Source organism: Olea europaea, unplaced genomic scaffold (assembly GCF_002742605.1).
Source record: "Olea europaea var. sylvestris unplaced genomic scaffold, O_europaea_v1 scaffold1402, whole genome shotgun sequence".
Classification (NCBI taxonomy): domain Eukaryota; kingdom Viridiplantae; phylum Streptophyta; class Magnoliopsida; order Lamiales; family Oleaceae; genus Olea; species Olea europaea.
Window position 1 is genome coordinate 62,660 of NW_019231542.1, and position 24,542 is coordinate 87,201.

The window sequence follows — 24,542 nt, forward strand, 5'->3', positions numbered from 1 at the left end:
AAATAAAAATAAACTATTTATAGCCCTCGTTTGATATTAATTTTTCACCCAAAATATTGATTTATTGATCGTTATTTAACTATTTTAATTTTCATTTTTTACATCCTCACTCCCAAGTAAGAATCACTTTTTTCTCTAACGATAAAAAAATCAATTCTCATAATCACTATCAAACAAGTCCGTAAACTTGTATCAAAGTACATGACAACAACTTTGAAGATACATGGCGCAATTTTGCTATGAAAAATTCTTCAAGTACAGAAAAAATTTGCCAAATTTTTGAATTCTCCCTCACATGAGAGTGGGGCTCGTGTATAAAATATTGAAAATTTTTTTTTTCCACCTTTAAATGTGAGTGTTCGATAGGTACAGGGACCTATAGCAAGGTTGTTTTCCCTGTACCTATAGCAAGGTTGTTTTGCTATTCCTTCATCTTTTGTTTTTGCTTTTTTTTTTTTTTTTTTAAAAGCACCGAACTTTTTCTAGAACAGAAAATTGCCTTTTTGAGGTGACTATCAGTATCATGGGTCATTATTAGGCCAAGGCTCGAAGCTCTCTTAACCGGGTCTACCCATGAACCCGAAACCCTTCAATTCAACGGACCCGGGTCCACCAATACGACGACCCAGACCAGAGAGAAAAAGGAAGACTGCAATTAATTAATTGATTTTCAAAAGAGAATAGTAAATGAAAAATAAATACTGCTAAATTAAAGTCGCCTTCCTCCGCTGTCCGACGGCTTTTGCATTTTCTCTCTCTAGATCACACCCTCATCTCGCCACTCTCTGCATATACAAACAGCCATCTATATATAGATACACTCACACACTTTATTACGTATAAATTATGCAGTCAACAGTTTGAAGGTGGAATTTTTGAATTTGACTGAGATCTGTTGTGGTAAATTGAGGGCCGTTGGATCTGGGGGTTTGTGACTCATCTCTCGGGCTTTGGATCTAAGACAGATTGAGGATGGCGTTGTCAGGGATGAGAGGGTTGTCGGTGTTCATAAGCGATATTCGGAATTGTCAGAACAAAGAGCAGGAGCGCCTCCGCGTCGATAAAGAGCTCGGAAACATCCGCACTCGCTTCAAAAACGAAAAGGCATGCACTTAATTAGATATGCATATACGTATGTGTATATATGGATTGCTAAGTTAAAGGGGTGGTTGATTTTCTTTTTTCTTGTTAGTTGTAGAATTAAATGCAATTTGTGCTTTTGCAATCTGATATGACTTGTGAGCTGTAGACGATGAATTTTGTCTCACCTTCTTGGGATATTGTTGTTAATTCAAGTGTAAGGAAGTTGTGCTGTTAATTACCGAGGTTTGTTTCCCTAGGGGTTTTAGAACAGAGATATGCAGCGACGAAAAGATCAATGACAAGTTAAATTATGTCCACGGGGCATTCGGTGAATCAATTGTGTGAACTGAATAAGATAAATTGTTGGATGAGCACTGTTACTCTTTTGATTATATTTTGTAGTAATGGATTTGTTTCGAGCTGAGTTGAATGTTCTAGAAAAAGGATGTATGAGAATATTAGGCTTAGTACCATGGAATATTTGTTCTCGTAAATTTCTCTGGTGTATATGACAATTGGGCTAATGAGGTGGGACCAAGTTCATGTTGAACTTTCAATGCAATCATGTGCATAATACTTCAATGTTGATGCAAGATGAACCTATGTGAGCTCAATAAAAAATTATTATCTTCAAGAAAAATGATATGCTCAACAAAAATTTGTTATCTTTAATGCAAATTAGTATGTGAAGAATAATAAAGGCAGAATGATTATCAATGTTATTCGGGATGGCTAGATAAGTAAATTTGTGATAAAGATGCAGAGTCGGTGGCTGTACGAGTATAGGTTGAGCGCATGGATTAGGGTTGGACTAGGTCATATCAGTTAATATTATGCGAGTATATATTGTTCCAGCATATGTAAAAAGTGGCTGTTTTAACCTAGGATACAGAGAATCTTTATGATGAATACCAAACAGATTCAGAATTAGAAATCACAAACTATGGTTGCGGAGTCACACCTTTGAAAATTTATGAAACATCAGGGTGTGTTTGTTTCCAAAGAGAAAAACCGATGGTAAAATGAACTCCAGTGAAGGATTATTTTTCTTAGTGAAATCAATACCTCTTGCTGTGCTTATGGCTCATGCTACTGAATTTCTTGAAAGAATTGTCATGTTTTAAATTTTATTTTATTATTGTTATATATTTGCTTTTCGCATTTCTCCTTGAAAAAAACCGAGATCTAGTTAGATGTTTGAAGTTTCCACAAGATATTGACCAACAAATCGTCGATGGTCCTAGAAAGCCCTCTTTCACATCCGTATTACAGCGACTTTTTAGACCATAATCTTTAAGTTAGCCGATGATAACAGCTATAGATGGTTTATCTTTTAAAAAGTTGATAATCACAGTCAATTTCCAAGGTCTCTTGAGCTGTACGGTTGTTTAGAGAAGGTGTCTCAAACTCTTGTATAGAGACCATCCTCATGGAAGCTTTCACTGAATGCCCAAAGCTTATGCGCTTAAGTGCTACTATTAAGGTTTACGTCTCAAGGTTAATCCTAGGAGCGACCAAGGTTTAACCCTTTTATCTTGCCTTTTCTGCACATTTTATTGCCAATATAATATTTGGCTATTATTTTATAACCTATCTAGTATTTTACGTTTTTCATTTTATTTTGTTTCTTCTGCCTTCACGTGGAAAGGAAAGAGGATGGAGAAGGCACCATTGCAAGTTGACAAGGATGATAAAGGTTTAAGCCTCTGTTTGGAAAGAAATTATAAATGATTTATCAATCAATCCAGTCAAATTTTCTACCCCAACATACAGCTGCAACATTGTCGTCCTACTGTTGAACCTTTTATCGACGTACCATTTTTGCCCCTAAACCATGCATGTGTCATGGAATTGAATTAGGGGCAGAGTGGTAATTACACAAAAAGCAAATGTACGCCAGATGCAATTTGGAACAAAATTTTGTAACTTTTGGTCAAATGCAGACATGGGTGTTAGCCTTTCAACAACTGTGCCTCACTATATGGCCCCTCTACATGTACGGTTTATAATTCATTTATAAATTTGCTGTTTCCAAACAGAGGCTAAGTAACTAGAAGACACTGATAATGATAAAGAGGATTATAGAGGAATCAAACATAAACTTACTCTGATAATGATAATGGCAATGTTGTGCACCTTGCAGTTTCTTGTCTTTTTGACTCATTCCTTCATTTATGTAAATGTGAATCGACGGAATGTCAAGGATAATATTAGTCAATTTCTTGGGAATGAAGGGGTTAATATTGTCCATGGTCTTAACACTTAACACTTGCCATTCTTCATTCTCGACCATTACCCTGAACAAATACTGCATCTTTGGGTAGTATCATTATCTGCGCTGATGGAGAATTTTTGGAAACTTCAAAATGTGCTTATTAGAATGTGAATTCGCAAGTTTCAGATATTCGGTGTATGGATTACTGGTTGCAATGATTACAATAGTGGCAAAGACAATATTTGCCTTCTGTCCCATTTTTATAGAAATTTGACTTATTTGATCAAACTGGATTTTCCATAAAGCACTATTTCGCAGGTAAATGTCTTGTTTTCTAATATTTGAATCTTTGAGGCTGTATCTCTTGTGATACTTTATTGTGTTTGTGCTGTTATGTAAAATTATACAAATTCAGTATAAATTAGTTTTGTGAAAAGAAATCTGCTTTATCGAAATAGTAATACGAAGTCTATTATACAAATTTGTGAATTTTTGCCGTCTTTACCTATTATCTCTTCAAAACTTTTCTTTTATTAACCATAATTAATGGTAGATATCTTGATTGATCAGAAACTTTATATGGTTTTACTATGGGTTTAATTATCTAGGGAGCCATTTCCCTACACGAGGACGTCATTTGATTTGATAGAAAGAATAAGGCATTTAAAGCCCTAAGTTATGGATAAATTACTGCTGTAAACAATTTCCCTAATTATGCACACTCTAAATTCCAATAATGACTTAAAAACTACAATATCTATTATCGTGTGCAAGAATTTTCACTCTCCTTTTTGCTGTAAGTTCTATTTGTCAGAATGAAATTTCTGGAGTCTGTATTCATAATTGTTTTATGAAATGTGTCTTCCTAATATTAGCAGCAATACTGACTAGTTCACCTAAAGCATTTCTGTCATAGTTTTGCATTTATTCTTGATTTGTTGACCTAATGTATGTTGGACACATTTTCATTTACTTTTTGTTTTTAAATCTAAAATGTTGTCCTCATAACACTCATTCTGATAATTGCATGACTACTGCTTGTCAAATCCATACAGGCTTCCACACCTTATGAAAAGAAGAAATATGTCTGGAAGATTCTTTACATTTATATGCTGGGTTATGACGTGGACTTTGGTCATATGGAAGCTGTTTCTTTGATATCTGCTCCAAAGTATCCTGAAAAGCAGGTAATATGTGCATTCAATTTTTCCAATTTTCCTATTTGTTCTAATTTCTTTTCAACGTCGTGTTGACAGGTAGAAGCCCATACTATAGTAGTTTGCTCTATGAATGCAAGTTTATATATGCATGTTCCGTATCTAAATTGCCTAGAGGCATACGTCTTGACAATAAATTATTCAGTAGTGCTGTCAATTCATTTACTTCATATGAAAAGAAAATTATGAGAATGGACTTCGAAAGTTGAATTCGGAAATTGAGAGGTCTGTGCACCCGGCGTTCTTAGTGGTTTAAACATCATTTTGTAGTCTATTACTATTGAAGGGATTAAAGGCAAAAGATTTCATCTTTCAGCAATTCATTTATTTTAACTTTTGACATTGCACTTGTTGTGCATGTGGCTCATATAGAGTGGAACACAGGTTCTGGCACACCGTCGAACCACGTAAAATTCTTGTGTTGATTTTCGTTTTCATCTTTTTAATATTGCGCATAAAATCCAACAGCACTGCATTCTATGCTGTTTTCACATCCAACATAGTTGAAAAGTAGAAGGATTTTATGGAACAGTTAGCGAAAAAGCAGTTCCAATCTCTAGCAATGCGACAAATTTAGAACAAAGAATGGAACATAGTAAATGGAGTCCTGGAAACTGGTCATTGAAATGGAATTTGGGTTTTGAATACCTCTTTACATGTCTTGCAAACAGGCTGTCTCCATGATTTACTATAATTAAAAGACAATTTTGAGTATAATAAGATTAAATTTAAGACCTTGCCACATAGCTTTCAACTAGGCCGACCGCATAACTTTACCATACGTGAAGGTACTTCTTTGGTAATCCATGGATACACTTGCCCAGTCTCTCCGGTGGGCAATGATAATCCTTTGTGGCTCCGATGATGACTAGATCAACGCATTATTTTTGGAACAACTCACGACGAGGACTATCCATGCCATCCGGGTTGAAGCGCTTCTGACCTTAGCCTAGCCCTTCCTACAGGCGAGAATGTAGGGCATGGGAAGCAGAATGCCGAGACATTCTTATCTTGTCTCATACGGGTGCAAACCAAAGGAAAGGGGGTTGAGGCAGAAGAACTGTTAGTCGAGCAAATTGTAAGTGTAATAATATTAAGATAACTTGAACAACTGGGTTATCTACAAAATTCCTTCTTGCTTGAACGCCGTTGTACGTAATCTTGCATTAATACTACCAGTTTTCTTAAAACTGAATTGTAGGATCTTGGTTGACACACACTGCATTTATGTAAAATGGTTCCTTACCTAATGTACTCTTGAACTGGAAATACTGTACAGAGATAACTGATACATTTTAGCGAGACTTAATTTTAGTCTGCTATAAGAACCTAGGTACGATTATAGAAGACATTTGCATTTTTCTTGTGTTTATTACAATCTATGCAATTCATTGCTAGTCTATATGCTATATGCAATGACATAAAGAAATATGTTAGATTTTATGTGCAATAATAAAGGGATGAAAGAGAGAAATCAATACAAGTGAGCGAAGTGGAGATATTTTATTCAGTATGAATAACAGGGTTACATTATTAGTATTTTCACTAACCCTACCCAAGTGAAGTCCATACAAGAATTGAAAGTTCGTACAAGAAAATTTCCCTGTATTGTACCACTCTATATGAGTTACACGCACAACAATCTCCACTTTGGCGAATATAAACATTGAAAAACATAATTTGGAAAATAACACAATCTAGGACCAATGGGTTGGGACACGTCCTCTCTAACACTTAGGGATGTTAATTAAGTTCAAGCAATGCTTGAACCTATCTATTGTGATTGACTTTGTCAACATGTCTGGTGCATTCCTTGAGGTATGCACTTTAACAATAGTTCTCGTGAAGTGACCCTCTTATTTTGTGAAATTTCACATCAATGTGCTTGGTTCTTGCACGATAAATTTGATTCTTTGCAGAGAAGATGACGCTTTGACTATCATAATACAACTTCATTCTATCTTTCTTGATTTCTGATTAAGCTTGGTTCTCCGATCATTAGATACATGCACATAAATGACTTCATTACCTGTACAAATTCTCTGCAACTTTCCCAACTAGTGCTGCTCGTGGTGATCTGTTTATGACATAACATTTCACGTTAACCGTTTCTGCCCAAAAACTCTTTGGAAGCCTTGCATTTAGCCTCAAACATCTTTGCCCGTTCTGCAATTGTTCTGTTCATCTTCTTTGCTACACCATTCTGCTGTGGTGTGTTGCGAACCATATTTGTCGTTGAATATTGTACTCCTCACAAATTTTCAGAAATTGTGAATTTGTGTACTCTTTACTGTTGTGTGTCACGAGGACTTCTGCTTTCCACAATCTAAACTTGACAAACGCTTCAGACTTGTAATTTATGAAATATACTCGAACTGATTTGGAGAAGTCATCAATGAAATTAATGAAATACTGAGGTCCACCTTTAGACAACTTTCCACCGATCCACAAACATTAGAATGCACATAATCAAGAATTCTCTCTGTCTTGTGCTCTCTTATTTTGAACTGTACTCTGGACTGTTTTTCAAATACACAGCACTTGCAGAATATCTAGCTTGCATGATTTTATCCCCTTCAACAAATTCCTTTTGTGAAGCTCCACGTTCTCCTATACGCCCCAGTCCTAATGTGCTAAAGGAGAGTGTCATCTGACGTAGATTCTGTTGGAGAAACTCTACCTACAACTGTATTCCCAAGTATTTTGTAGATATTCCTTGCCAATTTCTAACCATTCATCACAATGTTAATGATAGCTACTTTTGTCACAATCAAGGCCCCACACTCCGACTTCTAAGAATAGATATTGGTTTTTAAAATGCCCTAAGAAATTAGGTTCTTTTTCAACTTTGGTACATGCCTAACATCCTCCAAGATCCTCATCACACCATTGAACATTTTAAATTTTTCGGACCCCATTTCAGTGACCTTGCATGATGCATTATTACCCATCAGAATAAATCCAAAATTACCTGAATGATCTCGGTGAGGACACATGTTATGAACAGGCTGCATCAAGTACCTTGGAGTTATTTAATTTGTCAGAATTACCTGCGGAGATTGATAGCATTTTCCATCTCCATAATTCAAGTTTCCTTCTACAACACTAGCTGAGTTTGAGGATCCATCACCTTTCCTTACCTTACTTCTTATTCGGACAGTCCTTCTTAAAGTGACCCATGTGATGGCACTTGTAGCACTTAACATTTTTCTTATTTTGGTTCCTGAATTTTGATCTCGTATTCCCTTTGTAAGATCCACCCCTATCCTTCTCTTTCTCACGATCTTGATAGCCTTTAACGATCAACTTTTCATCTTGTGCATTTTTGCCAGTACTCTGCTTTGGCTGGTTGTAGGCCAACAGGGCTGATGTGATTTATTTAATTCGAGAATATATTTACCGCACGTCAACGTGGTCACTAGTTGGTCTATGGAGGAAGAAAGCACAACAATATCATTGTCTTGTCTTCGTGATCGAACTTGATTTCAAGGCGTAACAAATCACTTATAATTTGATTGAATCATTGGTAGTTGAATCAGATTTGTACCTTCTAGCATCTTGAGGCTGTACAGTCGCTGCTTCAGATGCAGTTTGTTTGTGAGAGACTTCGACGTATAACGAATCTCCAATTTTAGTCAAACCTCCGCCCGAGTCTTAACGTTGATGACGTGATACATGATCTCATCCGCCAAATAGAGCTGAATTGTATCAACCGCTCGTGCCTCGAGCTCTTCCGAATCGGCATTTGACGTACCCTCTGGCTTTTTTCCAGATAGCGCTTTCATCATACCTTGTTGTGCCAACAAATTCTTCACCCTTCACTGTCATAATCTCAAATTTCTAGTTCCGTCGAACTTCACATTTAGTTTTGCAATTGAAGAACTTGCCGTCTAGACCTGGAGATATGAACCAGTTGTTAGATTTTGTGTGCAATAATAAAGAGATGAAAGAGAAATCAATACAAGTATTTACGTGGTTCGACGATGTGCCTGCGTCCACGAGGAACAAAGCAAAAATATCTTATTCAGCATAAATAATAGGGTTATATCATTAGTATTTATATTAACTCTAGCTCAAACCAAACTCACACAAGACTTTAAGGTCCGTACAAGAAAATAATTCTGTATCACATCGGCCTATTAGATCCAATCAACCCGTCTTCCACTCTATATGAGTCACATACACAACAAAATAAGATATTGGGTCCATTGTCCCCTCAATACCTAGAACTACTTCTTTCAATAGCTAGTGTGGACCTAAGTGAAACTTAATGTAAACTATTGTTTCTATGTGCTTAATGGCAAATCAGGCATTCCAGTATGCTGTAGGCTTTGAGATTGAATTATTAAGGTGTAAAGCTGTGAAGTAGAAAGATGGTTTTCTGTGTTGGTTGTCGTGTTACAGAAGCGACATAAGGAGTTACCTTAATTACATTTATATACGAAAAACTAGTCTGTTGACATTTCTGTTCATTTATATACACTACCTTCTGTATACTGTCCTTGTTTCCATTGCTATCTTGGTGCCAATTCCAGCAAATGATGACGCTACATCTTCAACTACTAGTTTTTTAATTAGCCTGTTAAGTGTTAATATCGAATTAGCTAGGAATATTGGTGGAAGATGACTACGAAGACTCAGAGGGTGAGCGAGTATCTAAAGGATGGGAAGTTTAGGTGTGGGGAACTTCATTTGTACATTTCTGTCCAATCTTTCTTTTGAGGATGCAGTGATGAATTTTTCCAGCCAATGGTAACTCCAAATGTAACATGTATGACTATATGTGAATACAATTATAGATGATTGGATCAATCTACTGACTTTGATGCATTGGACACTATTTATTTCTTGCTGATATATGGTAGTACATGATACTTTCCAGTCTTATTTTGGCTTGAATGAGGATATGAACTTCAACTTATTTAATAACTTTCTCTTGCTTCGATTGGCTACAGGTTGGCTATATAGTGACATCATGTTTGCTCAATGAGAATCATGATTTTTTGAGATTAGCAATTAATGCTGTGCGCAATGATATTATTGGACGCAATGAGACTTTTCAATGTCTAGCTTTGACTTTGGTATGATAATGTATCTCCCCTCTTAGATGTTTATCAGTATTAGTTTTGTGTAAGCATATTAATTTGGTAGTATGTTTATTTGATTATTTCTACATGTTATAAATACTGAAAATTTGGTGTGGTTGTTACCTTCAGTCGATCCAATCTCACTTCTATCTTTTCAGGTTGGAAATATTGGGGGCCGAGAGTTTGCAGAATCACTTGCTGCTGATGTTCAAAAATTACTTGTAAAAGAACATTTTTTTTCCTCCTTTCTTTCATTTCTCGTTTTAAATAGATTTTGGTAGGCATTAGCAGCTCTCAATTATGCTAATAGTTTTATTGCTTCAGATCTCAAGTAGCTGTAGGCCACTTGTGAGGAAGAAGGCTGCGCTGTGTCTTCTTCGCCTCTATAGAAAAAACCCTGATGTGGTGAATGTGGATGGCTGGTAATGAACTTATCTACAATCTACATTCTGTGGTAATTTTGACGGAAAAAATAATTCTTGCACGATTAAGTCGTCTTTCTCGTGTTCCAGGTCAGATCGGATGGCACAACTATTAGACGAACGAGATTTTGGTGTCCTGACGTCCTCTATGAGTCTTCTGGTTGCTTTGGTGTCAAATAATCATGAGGCATATTGGAGTTGTCTTCCTAAGTGTGTTAAAGTATTGGAAAAGCTTGCTAGAAACCAAGACGTTCCTCAAGAATACACCTACTATGGTATCCCATCTCCCTGGCTTCAGGTCCGTGCTTCTTTGTTAACTTCTTCCCTTTTTATATTTGAGGTGATGCTAATCCTGATCTTATTTCTTGCTAACATAGGTTAAATTTTTTTGTTGAGCACCTGTAATTGTACAACCTCTTAGGTTCCTACTAGATAATTCACTATTAACGATTGCTTATCAGAACATTAAAAAGAAAAGAAATAAGAAGTTGAGGCACGAGGATAAATGACTAGCACAAATTTGATACTTGAATGCCAAAATTAGAACTTGTGCTGGACCCTTTTTTGGTCAAACTGGGTTTACAAAATAAAGAAACAACAAAAGCTTCAACCCAAGAGGAAAGATGAAAGAGAGATTTTAGAAGTGAACACATGTAGATGAGACCTCTAAAACCATGGCTTGTTGCTGACCTCTGACCTGTGTTGCCAATAATTATATATTTGTGAAGTTTATCATTTCAGATTTGTTTTCCCAAACCAGACTTTGATCTTATCTATAGGAATATAAACCAAGCCTCCTTGTAACTAGCATGAAGGCAAAGTCAGGGTACGGCCCGAGGTGTGTGAACTAAAAAGCCACAAGTCTATCAGTAATGCTAAATTAACTTTTTTACTGAAAGATTTTTTTTATTAGCCCTTTAATCTTTACGAAGAATAAGATATTCTTAGTTTTGTTCTATGGTAACAAAATTGGCATGTTTGTTAAAATGGTGTATCTTCTAACAACTTTGGATTCATATGGGGTGTTGTCCCATATGGGATGGGATGGGATGGGGAGGAGGGGTCTTGGATTGAGGAGCTTTGTTTTGTTCAAGAAGTCCTTATTGGGTAAGTGGTTGTGGCGATTTGGAGTGAAAATGTAGAGTTTTTGGAGAGGAATCATAGGGGTGAAGAATTGTGTGATGGAGGGAGGTTGTTGCTCGGTCGAGGTTCGTGGTTCTTATGGGGTGGGTTTGTGGAGGTATATCCATGAGGATGGAGTGACTTTCGGGATAGATTGACTCTTGTAGTGGGAAATAGTAATAATATTAGATTATGGGATGATTGTTGGTGTGGAGATCAGCTGCTAAAAGTGGGGTTTCCTTCTTTGCATCACATTGCCTTGGTGCCTTCTGTTATGGTGAATGATGTATTAGACGTTCACAATGGGAGTTACAGCTAGAATATTACTTTTGGAAGGGGATTATTGGATTGAGAATTGGACGATTATGCACTGTTCTTGACCTCCTTGCATGAGGTGCAAATTGGGATTGAGGAGGGTGATCATAGCAAGTGGAGATTGGCACGGATGATATTTTTTCAGTTCGCACTTATTTCATATCCCTTTTGGGATCTGTAGAGAGTTCATTTCCTTGAAAGATGGTGTGAAAATGTTAATTGCCTCCATGAGTGGCATTATTACCGTGGACGGTTATGAGGGGGCAGGTTTCAGTGATGGATAATCTTCAAAGAAAAGGTTTTCGTGTAACTGAGTGGTGCTATATGCGTAAAAGGGATGAGGAGACGAGTGACCACTTGTTCATTTATTGTGATGGTGTTCGTTGGCTGTGGAACATTATTTTAGCATCTCAACATATGGATTGGGTATAGCCTAGGAGTACAGAGGATGTGTTGCGGGCATGGAGGAGAAAATTTCGTGATAAGGATAGTAAGCCTATATGTGATCTTATCTCGGGATGCATTGTATGGTGTGTGTGGAGAGGAAGGAACAGTCGCTGTTTTGAAGATCAAACACGAACGATAGAGCAAATTAGAGAACTGCTTTATCTAACTTTGTATGCTTGGTTTAATGCCGCGGCTTCTAATCATATAGAAGGGCTGCCTAATTTCTTATTATTTCTTTCTTGGTTAAATTGATAATGCACTTTCCATGTATTCTCTTTTGATTAAATAAAAGAATCTGATTATCTATAAAAAAAAAAATGATCTTCTAAAAATTTGGTTTTTTGTGGACTAGTTTGATAAATTTATTTCTAATTTTTCCATTTTTTTCTTTTCTTTGAGCATACATTGGCTTAATATATTTGGATTGCTCAAGGTGTGAAACATAATTAGATCTATGTCCAGCAGCAACTCTTTGAGTCATATTTCCTTTTTCTTCGTATCTTACTATATGAATCAGTGTTCTTTAAGATCGAATAAATATTGAAATTTCTATTTTTTTTTAATTGATAATAAGGATATTCTGGTACAATCTATACTTGTTCAGGATTCTGGTGAGCTAATGGAAAGCTTGTATTATGGCCGACGGTCATATAAATTTTGAATGTATACTTGCTTACATTGAGTAATGTTTCTTGATTTATCTTCCTTGTTTATCAAATTTCAAGGGAATACTTGTACATTCTCAATTTATATCCTCAAGCAAGCAGGATATAAGAATTATTTTCTATCGATTTTCTCTTGATTAATAAACCATATGTCTCATGCTTATATTAATCTGTCACTGCAGGTTAAGACAATGAGGGCTCTTCAGTATTTTCCAACTATTGAAGATCCAAACACTAGAAGATCATTGTTTGACGTCCGTCTCTCTTTTTAATAGTAGTTATTACTTTTTGTTATACATAGTTGCAACAGAATTATTTGTATTTAGATTTCATAAAATCTTTTGTATCCGAATTTTGTAGATTTTCAAATGCGCCTTCTTTTGGTTTACTAGGTCTTACAACGGATACTAATGGGAACTGATGTCGTGAAAAATGTGAACAAGAATAATGCATCACATGCTGTTCTATTTGAAGCCCTTGCACTTGTAAGTATGCGTTTAAACTCAGTTTTACAGTTTCAAAGTTGCTGTCTGATGTCATGTCTAATCTTCAGAATCCATGTTCAAGGAACTTAATTTCTTGTTTATTAGTTTCCCATGCATTGTTGGGGACTGATAATCTTTTTCATAGAGCAATTTATGTTTCTACATGTATACAATTTATGCACTGTTTTGCACATTGTAATGTGAAGTAGACAACAAATGGAGTAGTAGTTACATGCATTCAGTTGAAAATGATCTTTTGAGGCTCGGACAGTTTAGGCCTGGGTTTCTCTTTTTCTCGTTAAGTGCAAATTTGTAATATAATTATATTAGGAAGCAAAGATTTGTAGAAGAAAATATTTGTTTAAAAAAGAAAATATTTATTGAATGTTTAATTGACAACCAGATAGTATCTGTAATATCCTGTGGCTGTATGATACTTTTTGAAAGCAGTTTGTAGAGACCTAGTGGCGAGGTTGGCATCATTTTTGGATCCTGTGTAAACATTCTAACCCCACTATCACAAGAATATCCCCAAAAAAAATCATGCTAGTTTCTTCAAATTGGGTGCATGGGCTATAACACGGCACTTCCAGATCCAATAATGTAGCTGTAGATATAAGACTAGGAATGTGTACCATTAGCTGCAAATGCTTTAGCTTGACTATATATACTTCTTTGCCTGAAGGAAACAAGAGCATATGTTGCCATTTTGCTCACAATAATTGTTGAACCACTTGATATAAAAGTTTAAGCTGATAGAAGAGGCCACACGTATATTAAATAGTGTCTTAAGCACCCCCCCAACGTGTATGCTGTTTTTTTTTTTTTGCCATCAAAGCTTACATGCGCACAATTTTATTTTGAATGAGTGGGCCCTAAATCGACTTTTGTCTGCTTTGATATTATGTTGAATAATTTGATCTAAAAGCTCAAGTTGATACACATTGCCACATGAATATCATCTAACTAGTGTATTCAATAATAACATGCCACAACTTCCTTGTTGACGATAATTTGTTTTCCAGAAGAACCCATTCCACCCCCTTTCATTGAGTGTTGGTGTAAATGAAAGAACATTGACAATAGCTATTATATTCTCCTTTTCTAATGTCTACATCGGAAATACTTTTCTCTCATGGTTATTCTATGTTCAAATTTTTCCTGCAGGTCATGCATCTTGATGCTGAAAAAGAAATGATGTCGCAATGTGTTGCCTTGCTTGGGAAATTTATAGCTGTGCGGGAACCAAATATACGATATCTTGGTCTGGTAAGTGGTTTATTCATTATTTTTTTTTCACTTTCCTTCTCTAGTATTTTGGCCTTGTATTTTGCATCTTGCATTTAATTGCTGTGGGAGTTATATATTCGTCCATGGAATGAAGTCTAAGAAATTTAGATCATGTCTGGCAATTTTCTCAAATGGACTTTTGGATCTTAAACTCGTTTCAAAAAGTCAAGATTGCTGGGTAAGTTACTATAGATGGACTTCTATAAAGAGGTCCGTTTTTCAGAAGTCCGTCTCAAATAGTGGACTTTGGTTGCCTTTGAATTTGTCTTGCTGCACACTTGATGGATCAATAAAAATCACTTTAAAGAAAGTAAATTTGTGATCATCTATGAGATGGACTTTCAAGTAGTTGTGCTAAACACTGTCTTAATTGTCAACCCTTATATGAAGTTTATGATCTCATTGAATGATTTGCATAATGCAGGAGAATATGACTCGGATGTTGATGGTTACAGATGTACAGGACATTATTAAAAGACATCAAGCACAGATTATTACTTCCTTAAAGGACCCTGATATAAGGTTGGATATGGTCGTTTTCTGTTCATAAATTCGAAGCGTCTTGCTTTTTTGTTTCTTTCATCAACTGCTTAATTGCTATGAATAAAACCGGATCAGGCTGGCTGGTTCAAACTGGTCTTGTGACCAGTCTGGGTGAGACAATTGGATTGGTCTGCAATCAGCCTGCATACAACATGCTGAAACACCTGGTTTTTTCTTGAAAACCGGTGATCCTGATCATCAAAAAACCGGCTGTTTAGGAATATATGGAGAACAGATTTGATGGGGGAAATTTAGATGGGTGACCTTATCCGTCTCCAAACGCAATGACTACTGTGGCAAATCATTTCTTTTAGTTATTGTCTACTTCAAATTATATATTTCTTAGTTCACTGCTCTTCCATACATAAAAATATAATAAAATTATACCAGATTATCTTTTTACTTAATATCTGCCCAATTCAATACAATTATAAAATGTTATATGTACGTATTGTTGAAGTTTATAAACTATAAAAAATCATAAAACAAACAATTAAAAAATACTAGAAACTGGGAATAAAAACGTGCCTTCAACTCATAAGGGAAACATTTAGGGTCCGTTTGATTGCAAAGGTGGAAAAGGCAAATCAATCCCATGTAAGTTGGACAAAAAAAAATCACCAAAGCCATAGGAATTCGATTTCCTCTCAATTGGCCAAAAACACGATTTACGTGTTTGTACCTTGGAATTCAAACCCCATTTTCATTTTCGTATCAAACAGTCAAAGTAGAAAACGTATTCCTTGGATGTGACATTTTTCATGGAATTTAATGTTATCAAATGGATCCTTAGTTTAATTTTGAACTTGGAAGACAATGCAACCTCTAAACTTATTGTGTACTTAATCCTCATAACTTAATCTAAAACATATAGTTTGATTAGATTTTTCACTTAACACTTGACCTATTGTTTGAACCATCAACCCACTGGTCGAACTAGTTTCCGCCGATCTAGTGCATTGTCCGGGTCACCGTCTAGATCGGTTCTGCGAACTATGGTTATGTTAACCTACAATTTGGACTTTTTCATGAGCAACTTGTTGGATTCATTCATTTGAATCTAAAATGATCTAGTATTAAAATTAATTTATGGACTTATGAAAGAATATAAGAAGTGCAAAATTATGTTTTTCAGCAATAACACCCAGGGGGCTATTACTTTTGTGATATTCTTCAGTCTATTTTTGTTGTATGATGGTCTTTTACCGTGGTTCCATTCACTCAATTCTGGCACAAGTATTTGGGTTTCATGGTTTGACCTTTTAGGTTATTACTTAAACCGAAGGTCTGTTAATGGGTATTATTTATTTTACAGTATAAGGAGGCGTGCCCTTGATTTGCTATATGGCATGTGCGATGTCTCTAATGCTAAGGACATAGTTGAAGAAATATTGCAGGTGCATAATAATTGGCCAAGCAATCTACAATTCCACTTGAAAAATTATGTAGGTTACTCTTGTAAACCAAGAAAGTAACCTTGTGACTGACTTTCATCTGTTTCTAGTATCTTAGCTCTGCAGACTTTGCAATGCGTGAAGAATTGTCACTTAAAGCTGCAATTCTTGCAGAGAAGTTTGCTCCTGATTTGTCATGGTATGGACTATCTTAAAACTAACATATTGTTTTTACTTGATGCTTGTTTGATAGAACTTCTCTAAAATTTTTATCAACTTTTCAACCACATATTTCATCAACTTGTATTAAAATTTGACGAAACTTTGATTAGAAGCTTTGTCACAATACCCCTTAATTTAGTTGGCAAACAAGGCACACTAAAATGTTAATACACTAGGAAATAATCATGTTAGTTTACATGAAAGATGCTCATCTTATCGACACTTCATCTTTTTGACAACCCAACACTTAATACCATAAAGTATAGCAGATTTAAAATATGTTTAGGAGAATTAAAAAAAGATTATGTTTTTATCCAAAAAAAAAAAAAAAAAAAAAAAAAAACATGTTTTTATCCCCAAAAAAATAAAAAATAAAAAAATTCCACGGAAATCAAAACAAAATAACTGACTTTTGTGCGACAACATCATTAATTGGAGTGCTGTCAAATTTCTCAAATTGAAGCAGAATTGCAATCTTTTATTTCTGCTGGCTCCATTAGTTTGTAATGATAAAATTTTAAGTACGTCCCACGTATCAATTTTGAAGCCTATTTACTGCATGATAAGTTGGCCTTTCAAGAAAATCATGTCTTCACCATAATTCGTATTAATAACTTAAGGTCATTTCGTTGAATCCACTTTCTTTTCTCTACTTTCTCATTTCTTAAAATTTTCTTTTCGTTAAATAGCAGTTAGAGTTTTTACTTAGTTTATAAGATATTTGTTCATCTTGCACAATTAGATTCATATATACTGAAGGAGATTTGCTGTTGAATCAGTATATTCTAATCGGCTTTGGTTGGCAAAATGGATTGAGATGTAACTCCCAGTATTGCTACTTCAAGTTATTTATAAGTTTTTCTCGTCTGCATCGTGCAGGTATGTAGATGTGATCCTTCAGTTGATTGACAAGGCAGGAGACTTTGTCAGTGATGACATTTGGTTCCGTGTTGTGCAATTTGTTACAAACAATGAGGATCTACAGGTAGCTGAAACTGTTTTTATTGTCATAGTGAGCTTTTTTAGGAAGTTTGATTCTAGCAATACTCATCTTCTTTTTATATCGCGCCAGACTTATGCAGCCCTAAAAGCTAGAGAATATGTTGATAAGCCGGCTATTCATGAGACCATGGTTAAGGTATGTTTGCCTTGCCTTACCTTTGATCTTATTTTCTGTGTTCCTATTATGGTACGATGTTGGTGAATATGTTCATGCCCATCATTGTCGTAGTAGAGCTAAAAGGTTTAATTGTTATTTGGGCGTTGAATGGTAAAAAGTTCACATTAGTTATGTAATCCAACTCCAGTTGTCAGTACATTCTTTGAGTTGATATGAATGCTAAATCACCTGTTACTACTTTGTTAGCACCTATCTTCTTGTTATGAATTCAGTTTTGTCAATGTGTCGTCGTCATAGATCTCATGATTGGTAGGCTGATGGAGTTAGTTGAGGTACACAAACTAATGGAACTGGCGACACTAAGATGTGGTTGAATAAGTGTTAAAGTTACATTGAGCTGTGTCTCTTTTAGTATTTTAGATACAATCTCCAGATAATGAACTCACGTGTGATGTTCTGAATTTCATTTCTTGAACCTTTGAATTAATTTCTACTGAGAATTTATCTTAATGCTATGTATGGGACAGTTGAGTGCATATATCCTTGGTGAATATAGCCATCTTCTGGCAAGGCGGCCTGGGTGCAGTCCAAAGGAAATTTTCAGCATCTTACACGAGAAATTTCCTACTGTTTCGTAAGTGTACTTGCTTTTTTCTTGTCATTGTTTTCTCATTCTCGTCATCAGGCATAATGCAATTAAGACTGGTGCAGGACTTCAACGATCCCTATCCTTCTCTCGACATATGCTAAGATTTTGATGCACACTCAACCACCAGATCCTGAGCTACAGAATCAAATTTGGGCAGTATTTGGCAAGTATGAATTTATATCGAATGATTTGTTGATTATTTTTATAACTTTGAAAAAGGATCTTCCTATTGTAAAAGAATGCCTTGACAAATTATACATATTTCCAGATTCGAGAGTTGTATTGATGCTGAGATACAGCAACGGGCTGTTGAATACCGTGCATTGAGTAGGAAAGGTGCAGCTCTAGTGGATATTCTTGCGGAAATGCCAAAGTTCCCTGAGCGACAGGTAGGTGTATACAACTTGCAATATTGGTATAGTAGTAGTTCTTCCGTTATTTTTGTTTATACACTTGCTGCAGGACATTTATGTGTCAAACCACTTAGAAGAGTAGCTTCACATAGTGCAGCCAATGCTAACTTTGACAAATCTTTTTTATTTTAGTCAGCATTAATCAAAAAAGCTGAGGATTCTGAAGCTGATACAGCAGAACAAAGTGCAATCAAATTGCGGGCAGCACAACAGCAGACTTCTAATGCTTTGGTAGTGACTGACCAGCGCCCTGCGAATGGGACTCCACCTGTGGGCCAGCTTAGTCTAGTAAAGTTACCTAGTGTGAGCAATGCGGTGAGATGTCTTCATGTGCATTCTGATAAGCCATGTTAATCGATATTGAGATCTGGTTGTTTAACCACAACCGAGTATTAATTAACAGTTGTATTTGTGGACAGGATCAGAACACTGCTGAGCAAGGGGAGACTCAGTCAAATGGGGCTCTGACTATCATGGATCCTCAACCACCTAGTAGTGCACCTTCAGCTGATCTTCTTGGAGATCTTTTGGGCCCACTGGCTATTGAAGGCCTTCCTGGTGCTGCTGCCCAGCCTGAGCCAAACTTGGTCTCTGGTTTGGAAGGTGGTTCAAATGCAGCAGACGCTTTAGCCATTGCACCTGTTGAAGAGCAATCAAATATTGTCCAGGTACCACTTTCTTCTGCTTGCACGTGTGTACATCCTGTGTAAACTTTCTTCTGGTTATTCATGTGCTAACCAAATGCTATTCTGGTCTTGATCATTGGGTTTTCTTGATTACTTGATATTTGCAACTACTGAGCCTCTTATATGGGATTCAAGTCTTTTTGTGGAACATGTAAAGTGATCCTTTTACAGAGGAATAAATAGTGGTTGCTAGTATCAAGTATTGTAGCAGGAAAGTATCTGACAAATTAGCATCTGTATGCTTTGGGTCCATAAATTTCGAATAAAGAAAACGTCTTCAATCAGTTTTGAAATATTGTCTTTCCACCAAGGAACCTAGGCTGCATAAGTTTGCGGACTCAGTGGACTTGCAGACATATTTAAAATTTTGAAATAAAATTAGACAATTATACACACATGAAGTAATTGAATATTACTGAGACACCCCTCCTAGAAAAAAAATTACGGAAACCTTCTTTGAGGTTTGCTTGCATAACAAATTTTCCCGTCAACCAAAAACAATTTTTTGTTTCCAATTTCTCCCTTGTGTTTAAAAGATAATTGAAATTTCAAACTATTATTAAATGACATTTACGTTATCTTATTTTCTCGCTCTCTCTCTCTCTTTTTTTTTTTTTGTAATTTCAATAAAAGAAATAGTTAAATTTATGTAGTAATGTTCAAATGAATGAATGATTGTATTTCTTAACAAAATATGAAGTTTTTCATATATGATTGAAAACAACTTGTTTGCAAATAATTAACAAATGGACACAAATAAATGTTAAACAATTTGTAATTATAAACAATCCAGATAATTTGAAATTTTATGATAATATGCTGTGAATTAAATTTTTTTTTATTATTCTTATACTTAAAGGGATACAAAAGTTAATGTTGACAAATAATATTGAGGTGTAATTATGTGTGAAAGGAGGAAAGGAAAAGGAAAAAAAAACTTTCTTTAAGCTAAAAATAATTTTCTTATTAGAAAGTCTAGTTTAAAATATATCATAAGACAGAGTAAAATAAGAAATGGACGCATGTTTTTGCCTATGACAGAGGTTTTGGTAAGTATTGAAAAGGAAGGGGATATAGTCATTTATCTCAGACGGTGTAAATGTAATTTTCTCGTAAATTATGCTCAATTGTTGACTCTGCATCTTCTAGGTGTACTGGGATAAAGTTGGTTCTTCTACTAAATTTCACTATCTCAAAATCACTAATTTTGTATAAGTTTCTTTATTTTGGATGATGAAATTTCATGGAGTCGCACCTAAATTCTGTCATGAAACCCCTAGATACAGTTTTTACTGGAAACTAAGTAGTCGTATAATTTTTACTTAGTGCATACCGTGGCTTGTTCAAAATATTATATTTGGAGCAAGTCCTGATGTGAAAGTTATTCTTCTGAGTTGCAAGTCTATCAAACACAGTTGACAATTTAAAGTTCATAGAAGAGGGATTCATAAAGAACTTTGCTCTGACCTGACCCACTTCTCCATCATGCTTTTATACTTCTGACTTTTTGAATTCTACGACTCTTACAGCCACTTGGTAACATTGCTGAAAGGTTTCATGCTTTATGCCTTAAGGATAGTGGTGTGCTATATGAGGACCCTTATATTCAGGTGCAGAATCTTTTCATACTATTTTTGCTTAATTCTTATGCAACAGCATACATTTATCTAAACTTCCAAGCAATATAAGCTGATAATGATTTTCCCCATCTGATAACTGTTTTCTTTTGTAACATACTTTTCCAGATTGGCATTAAAGCAGAATGGCGAGCACAGCATGGACGCCTCATTCTTTTCTTGGGAAATAAGAATATTGCTCCACTCCTTTCAGTTCAATCTTTGATATTGCCCCCGTCACATTTAAAAATTGAACTCTCACTAGTGCCTGAGACTATTCCGCCGAGGGCACAGGTCTGATTTGTCTTTCATTCTAAAAGTAATCTTGTCTTCTTTATTTGTCTTTAATTATAAGGTAATTTCTTTGTCAAAATTAACTCTTTCGCTGGATTAGGTGCAATGCCCACTTGAAGTAATCAACCTCCGGCCAAGTAGAGACGTAGCTGTTCTTGATTTCTCATATAAGTTTGGAACTCATGTGGTATTGTTCCCATGGAGTTTATGCTAGTTTTGACAATGAAATTGAAAACAAAAAATAGAAGCTGTTTGTTTATATTTGCTAATATACAGACATTTGCATCATCAGGTCAATCCTAAACTGCGCCTTCCTGCTGTGTTGAACAAGTTTCTACAGCCTATTCAGGTGTCTCCTGAAGAGTTTTTTCCACAGTGGAGATCACTCTCAGGGCCACCATTGAAGCTCCAAGAAGTTGTATGTGCCTTCTGGGAAATTTTTTTTTCAACTTCACATATATAATCTAGAAGAATACATATCTAACCTTGTTATATAAATGAACCAGGTTAGAGGTGTAAGACCAATGCCACTAGTGGAAATGGCAAACTTATTTAACAGTTTACGGTTGACGGTTTGCCCTGGGCTTGTAAGTCTGATCATATTCAGTTTCAGTTCACTCCATGCTTATAGTTTTGACCTCTATATAATCAGGGAATTTATTCTTTGATTTCCTGTCCAGGATCCCAATCCCAATAATATGGTTGCTAGCACAACATTCTATTCTGAAAGTACACGAGCCATGTTATGTTTGGTAAGCTGGTTTTAGAAAGTCTTTTTACTGTGCGTTTGTTTTTAATGTTACATAGGAATTTTACAGTGAACCCCATGATATGGGCATTCAATGAAAAGATTGCCTGGACCCTTGCTCTTAGAACTTGATTTTGACTCGGAGCATAACCTGTCTATTCATCAAATGAAACTGGCCGTTATGGGAAAATGCATATTCCAGGGAATGCTTAGAGAATTGTAATTTGTCATCTTTATCTATATTTGGTAATTTGCTCGAGGGAAAATTGCCCCAGCGTTGAAAAAAAAGTCGGTTCTCTCTTTGATTATAGGTATACAATCACCAATAGAAATCGTCCAAATCTCCATTGAATCATAACATTACCCTTGCATTCTCAAGTTGGGCTAATGACAGAGAAATCTGCGAGGCATGTTTCCATGAGGGTTACACGTCCATCTAATGGAAATTTTGACCTTCTCTGTTATTGGTGATTGATTATGCAACTATCTTTAAAGATTGAGGACCATCTTTATCATTTTTAAAAGTTGGGTACCAGTTTGCTACTTGGGCAACAGATTCAGGATCAGTTCTGCAAATTTTCTTTGCTAAGCTGCTTGTTTGGAGCCATCGTTTAGAAAATTTTAAAAATACTTGAATAATTTTTTTTTTTTTAAGTGGATGAGAAGTTATTGATTTCGCCTGTGAAATTCATTCATTAAGGTTTAAGACTCCATTAGCACTGCTAAATGACAGCTTTCTGATCAGAAATTTATTTTCTCGTGATCAGATAAGAATAGAAACAGATCCAGCAGATAGAACTCAGCTGCGTATGACCGTTGCATCAGGAGATCCTGCACTGACTTTTGAGTATGTTCCAATTTGTTTAGTCCGTAACAAAAATGTTAATGACATCTGTTTGCAGCTCATAATTAATTGTTGCAAGCATCTTCTTATGCGCAGATTGAAGGAGTTCATTAAAGAGCAATTAGTTAGCATACCAGTTCCTTCTCGAGCGCCTGCACCTGTGTCTCCACCAGCTCAGCCAGTCAGTCCACCGACTGCCACATCAGATCCTGGGGATATCCTTGCTGGTTTACTGTAAATTTAATACATAATGAAGACCATTCACAGCAAAATTTGTGACAATGTTTATACAGTGAGCCCGCTTCCCATCCATACATCCTTGAAGAATAATGCGGCATCCTTTCAAGGAGGGATCTTCGCGTTCCTAATCTGGTAGGGCAGGATGGCTCACTTTTACCCGCCTCCATTTCGTTGATGGGACGAGGGTGGCTGACCCAAGAAATCAGTATGTTAATTCACAAGTAGCAAGGGTCAAATTGTATGTAAACTGGCTTAGCATTAGAGATCGATTTTGGAGGTTGTTGGAGTTTTGATTATTCTTTTGCTCAATTAATTATGCCTTTTTGAGGTTTCTCTTCTTCCTTTTTCTTTTGGTTTTTCCGGTGAGGGTCTATAATTGTTTCTTCGTAAGTTGATTGTCTTGTTTTCATGAGTCAGGATTACTCCATTGGTTTTTGTAATAGAATAGCACACGATAAACTACAGGGAGCGGCACTGATTGTAAGTATTGTCATTTGTTTGTCAATCGATATGTTTTTATAATAGAATTTCTTGTCGTTTTTCAAAAACGCACCCTGCCTATTTTGAGGCTATAAGAGCCAATATCAATGGCGAGGCGTGTTTGTGAACATCATGTAAGAAGAGCTTAATCAGCCATGTCGTAATTTGTTGTCGAGTCGAGCATAAATTTTTGGAGTAGCATTTGCGGAAACTGCTACCTTAATATCACTGCTGCTTTGTGAAATATATCTTTATTTTGTGTTGTATCCAAATTTCGTCGAGTTTGTTCGGTCAATACATATTCCACGTTAACAATGGAGAATAAGGAAACAACAAAATTTCATAAAAGCAGATGCTTATCTCAAATAGATAGACTATTTAATCTGAAAGATGTTATGTCTCTTTTGAGAAGGCCCCAGATTACCTTCACGTGGTAGTCAACTAGCAAGTTAACCAGTTTCACGCTCTACATCATCTTCTACCTAGTCGAGGTAAAGGTCATATACAAGATCGTTGAGGTAATGCATCCATTCAGTTAAAGTGCTATGTGGAGGTTGATTTCCATGGCCTAGACGTAGTGTCACGCATGTCGCAGGGAAGAAGTGTAGGGCAGCTGGCCTCCACATTAATAAACAGTATCTCCCACTCTACATTTTTCCAAGAGATCTTCCGTACAAGAAACTTTTGCAATTGATTGATATGACGTCTTTGTAGCAAGCTCTTAAAAGGTCAAATCGTCAATCTGCTATTTATAGGTCAGACTTAGGCGCTAAGGTGACAACTTTTTAGAAACAATAAATACTATTGAAGCCTTTCAATATATTCACTTTACTCTCTTGGATCTGACCCCTTAATACTTAGTGACTCACGTATAGTATTTTTCACATCCATTCACTAATACATATTGATTGATGTGATCGTTGGAGTGTACGCAGTCGCATCCCT

The 24,542-nt window shown here is 35.9% G+C and overlaps 1 protein-coding gene across 3 annotated transcripts; it reads left to right on the forward strand.

Moving 5' to 3' along the window:
• Positions 1-683: 683 nt before the first annotated feature.
• Positions 684-23,665, forward strand: LOC111375676 (AP-2 complex subunit alpha-1-like). Of its 3 annotated transcripts, none has more exons than XM_022998543.1 (27): positions 684-1,104; positions 4,354-4,485; positions 9,471-9,596; positions 9,761-9,823; positions 9,927-10,024; positions 10,115-10,322; positions 12,756-12,827; positions 12,966-13,058; positions 14,226-14,327; positions 14,773-14,870; positions 16,207-16,288; positions 16,396-16,484; positions 17,387-17,492; positions 17,580-17,645; positions 18,155-18,261; positions 18,339-18,443; positions 18,545-18,665; positions 18,822-19,004; positions 19,115-19,357; positions 20,905-20,985; positions 21,121-21,285; positions 21,386-21,472; positions 21,578-21,703; positions 21,792-21,872; positions 21,966-22,037; positions 22,801-22,880; positions 22,974-23,665. In XM_022998543.1, the coding sequence occupies exons 1-27, from the start codon at positions 973-975 to the stop codon at positions 23,113-23,115; spliced, it is 3,060 nt and encodes a 1,019-aa protein (XP_022854311.1). In that variant the 5' UTR covers positions 684-972; the 3' UTR covers positions 23,116-23,665. The 3 variants fall into 3 exon arrangements, with proteins under 3 accessions (XP_022854311.1, XP_022854309.1, XP_022854310.1); XM_022998542.1 differs by having other exon boundaries at positions 685-1,104; positions 19,109-19,357; XM_022998541.1 differs by having other exon boundaries at positions 17,387-17,645; positions 19,109-19,357.
• The last annotated feature ends 877 nt before the right edge of the window (positions 23,666-24,542 follow it).